Source organism: Typha latifolia, chromosome 14, assembly GCF_019914945.1.
Source record: "Typha latifolia isolate L0001 chromosome 14, TyphaL0001v2, whole genome shotgun sequence".
Lineage (NCBI taxonomy): Eukaryota > Viridiplantae > Streptophyta > Magnoliopsida > Poales > Typhaceae > Typha > Typha latifolia.
In genome coordinates this window covers 9,681,721-9,685,044 of record NC_133099.1, presented here as the reverse complement: position 1 = coordinate 9,685,044, position 3,324 = coordinate 9,681,721, and the positions used below count along the sequence as shown (strand labels likewise).

The 3,324-nt window shown below is 43.0% G+C and overlaps 1 protein-coding gene across 1 annotated transcript; it reads right to left on the bottom strand.

Annotated features, from left to right (window-relative positions):
• Positions 1-313: 313 nt before the first annotated feature.
• On the bottom strand, positions 314-2,177 carry LOC140801045 (benzyl alcohol O-benzoyltransferase-like). The gene is made up of 2 exons (XM_073156037.1): positions 1,610-2,177; positions 314-1,489 (listed from the first exon to the last, which is right to left on the bottom strand). The coding sequence occupies exons 1-2, from the start codon at positions 2,054-2,056 to the stop codon at positions 542-544; spliced, it is 1,395 nt and encodes a 464-aa protein (XP_073012138.1). The 5' UTR covers positions 2,057-2,177; the 3' UTR covers positions 314-541.
• Between the last annotated feature and the right edge of the window lie 1,147 nt (positions 2,178-3,324).

The following is a 3,324-nucleotide window of genomic DNA, read 5'->3' as shown; positions in this document are numbered from 1 at the left end:
ATGGATAACGCCTACCGGAACTCTCATAAAACTCTCTTTCTATTTATTCTTGAACTGGAGACTTTTCTTGTATGATTTAGAGGTTTCTTTTAAAATAATTTTAATAAGTTCTATCTTTCTATATCTCTCCGGGTGATAATGATTGAAAGACCTGTATAGATAACACTGTCTCTATCTTAGAAGCTCTCATGTACAACTATCTCTATCTACCAAATATAGATCTCTTATTTTCCCTGTGGAAAAGGATAACTCTATCCTAGATCTCTCTCTCTCTCTCTCTCTCTCTGAAAATTAGTTAATCAGTAGATGGATGGAAGCAAAACCAGACTTTAATTATCAATAAATATGCCTTAGATCTCTTGCATGCACATGCACAATTACACGATCGATGTCCCATATACTAAGTATAACCTCTATATTATACACACACACACACACACACACACATATATATATATATATATAGTAGTTAGCTAGTAGTTCCAGAGTGCAAACCAGCCATCTCTTGTTCACATACGTAGTAATGAACGAATCGAGCTTTTTAATTACTAAGTTGGCTAATTAAGTAGGTAGCCGAGTGGTTGTCAAGTACCGGAGTTGGGGATTGACGATCAAAAGTAGTCTCCTCCGTCAGACTGGCGATCTCCAAAGCGAACCTCTCCATGGCCGGAGCCGGCAAGCACATGGGCAATCCGATCCCTTCCTCTCCTCTTCCATTCTTAGACTTGATATGAAACGTAGCCAAGTTGGCGGTGGCAGCCCCACCGTAGACTCCTTCCCCCCAGCCGAAGTCCACCTCCTCGAACCCGGCTCGAGTCAAATCAGACACCAAGTACGTCTGAGCCGTCGTAAATCTCGGCCTTCCTCGCACCACCATCAGATCCGCCACCGACTGCAGGAACTCGTCCGTCACCTTCGCCTTCGCCTTCATCACCTGCTCCAAAGCGTAGCTGTACGGGCGCCCGCATAGTTCCCCTGCGGTCGTCGACGCCACCGCGAAGGCGAACGCGTTCCCGTAGAAACCTACGGGCAGCGGCGGGTTGCGCCTCCCGCGGGCGTTGACGACGAACTGTATGCGGACTTCGTCGCAGGGGTCGTACCCGAGGGCGACCGTGCGACAGCGCCACACGAACGCCGCCAGCAGATCGAACCTCGAGCACCGAATCTGAGGTGGCGCTCGCTGACGCAACGTCGACATCTCCTTGGGCCCGAAGAAGAAGGCGCGGTGGATGAGTCCTGCGTCGCCTGCTCGGATCACCTCCTTGCCCCGGCGCGTCACCTCCTCGTACTCTGGGTGCTGATGGGTGACGCGTGGCGGGCTACGCGCGCAGAGCAGCTCCCTCGCCCAAACAGGCTGAACGGACGGTGCCTCAGCGCCACGTGCCAGCTCGGCGATGGCTTTCAGGAGCTGCACAACCCCGGCTGCGTCAGCTATGTTGTGGCAGAGCTGGAGACCGAACACGAATCCCCCACAACTCAACCTCGTCACCTATTTCATTTATTAGCACACGTAACGTTAATTAATCATTCAAACAACAACTCGTATACATTTATATATATAATATATAGAGATACGATCTATTATATATATACTTTACTCCATATTCACCTGAATGTAGAGCAAGGGACGATCGACGACGACGGCGGAAGCGCTATCAGGCTCGCAGAGAAGCTCTTGATAGCAAGGAATCGGGGGGCTTATGACGTCGCCAAAGTCGTCGACACTCACGTCGACGTCGGCCTCGACGAACACAATCCCCTCTCCGTTGCACTCCACCACCAGCTTCCTCCCAGACTCCTCTCGTATCCTACCAGCAATGGGATAGTAGTACACCAACACATCGGCGAGCGCCGCCTTTATGATCTTGGCCGGGTCCTGACCAACCTTAGATGGATGGCTCCGGTAGATATGGATACCCGACCGGTAGAACCGTATGCCCTCCTGGTCGTCGATGTCGGAGAGCAGCTTAATCTCGTGCGGCGTCGGCTTGGCCGGCCCCACGAGGACCGGCTCGCTACGACGAGACTTGAAGGTCAGGTAGGACGGCATTGCCATGACTATGTATACGATAGAATTGGTTTGAGCTAGATATGGATATGAATATGGATATGGTGTAAAGCGGAACGACGATAATTAATTTATAGGGAGGAGGAGAGGATTGCAAATTAAACGAGTCAGATTGGTTAAGGGTTGAAAGCTCAATACATAGGAAAGTTGTTCTTCTCTAACGAAGTAGGTAGGCGGTCTTAATGCATCGATCCGCGTGTTCTCACGATGCTAGGAATATATTCCTAGTTAACTGTCGTTTCTAGTTAGACAACCTACGTAACAGTAAGATATAAAATAAACTATATATATATATATATATATATATATACGTACGTTAATTAATCCACCCTTATTTTTTAAAGGAAATATGTATTCAATACCCTATCTTTTCACTTATTTTTAATTTATACTCTCGTATTTTTAACATTTATATTTGTAGAACATATCTTAGGTTAGATAATTCTTACTAACACAGTTTATATAGATGATATAAAAAGATAAAAAGTATGTTTAGTTCAAATTATTGTCTAGTAAAATATCTAAAATGTTTTCATTTTATCAAAGCTAGAAAGAGGGAGAAAACTGGGGACACGGAATAATTGAAATGAGGTGCTCACTCTCAACCTGGCCTCTCCTCTTCTAATCCATTGATAATTAGAAAGCTTACGTGCCAATTCCTAGTATTGGATCCGCTTGTTTGGCATTATGTTTTAGGTTGTAGAGAATATGGGTTTCTTAATGTGAAAGTGGGTTTAGATTGATTAAGAGTATTTTGATAATATTCTTAGTGTAGTTAAAAATATTAATTAAAGAGTTTGATTAACTCTTGTTAATAAATCTAACGACATGAAGTATTCTACAAATACTTTATTAGAAAATGGGTGGTGCAATTTACAAACAGTGTGAACACAAGAAAAGTCAAAATGTTGTGAAGCTTTCCATTTTAAAATCAACTGATTATTCTTTACTCCGTTGACGTCTATAAGATTAAAATTGTGAATTGAGATGAGAGTGTTTTTATGCAATAGATAGTGCGGCAATTAGGTCGTCATAGTTGGGTTCGATTTGGATAGGGTTGGATCGTGATAATATAAATATGAACACGAGGTGATATAAAATATTTAATTTTTTATAAATTATTTAGGTTATAAATAAATTTATTCGAATTATAAACGAGTTTATTTGAATGGTAAATGAGTTTATACGCATTGTAAACAGATTTATTTAGGTTACAAAATAATTTTTTTGTGTTATAAATGAGTTAATCGGATTAT

What these genes read in the sequence shown, in the direction of transcription:
- LOC140801045 (XM_073156037.1), bottom strand. Translation starts at nt 2,056, where the DNA reads ATGGCAATGCCGTCCTACCTGACCTTCAAGTCTCGTCGTAGCGAGCCG. An exon ending in GTCCCTTGCTCTACATTCAG is followed by an intron (nt 1,490 to 1,609) that starts GTGAATATGGAG and finishes TAAATGAAATAG; the next exon opens with GTGACGAGGTTGAGTTGTGG.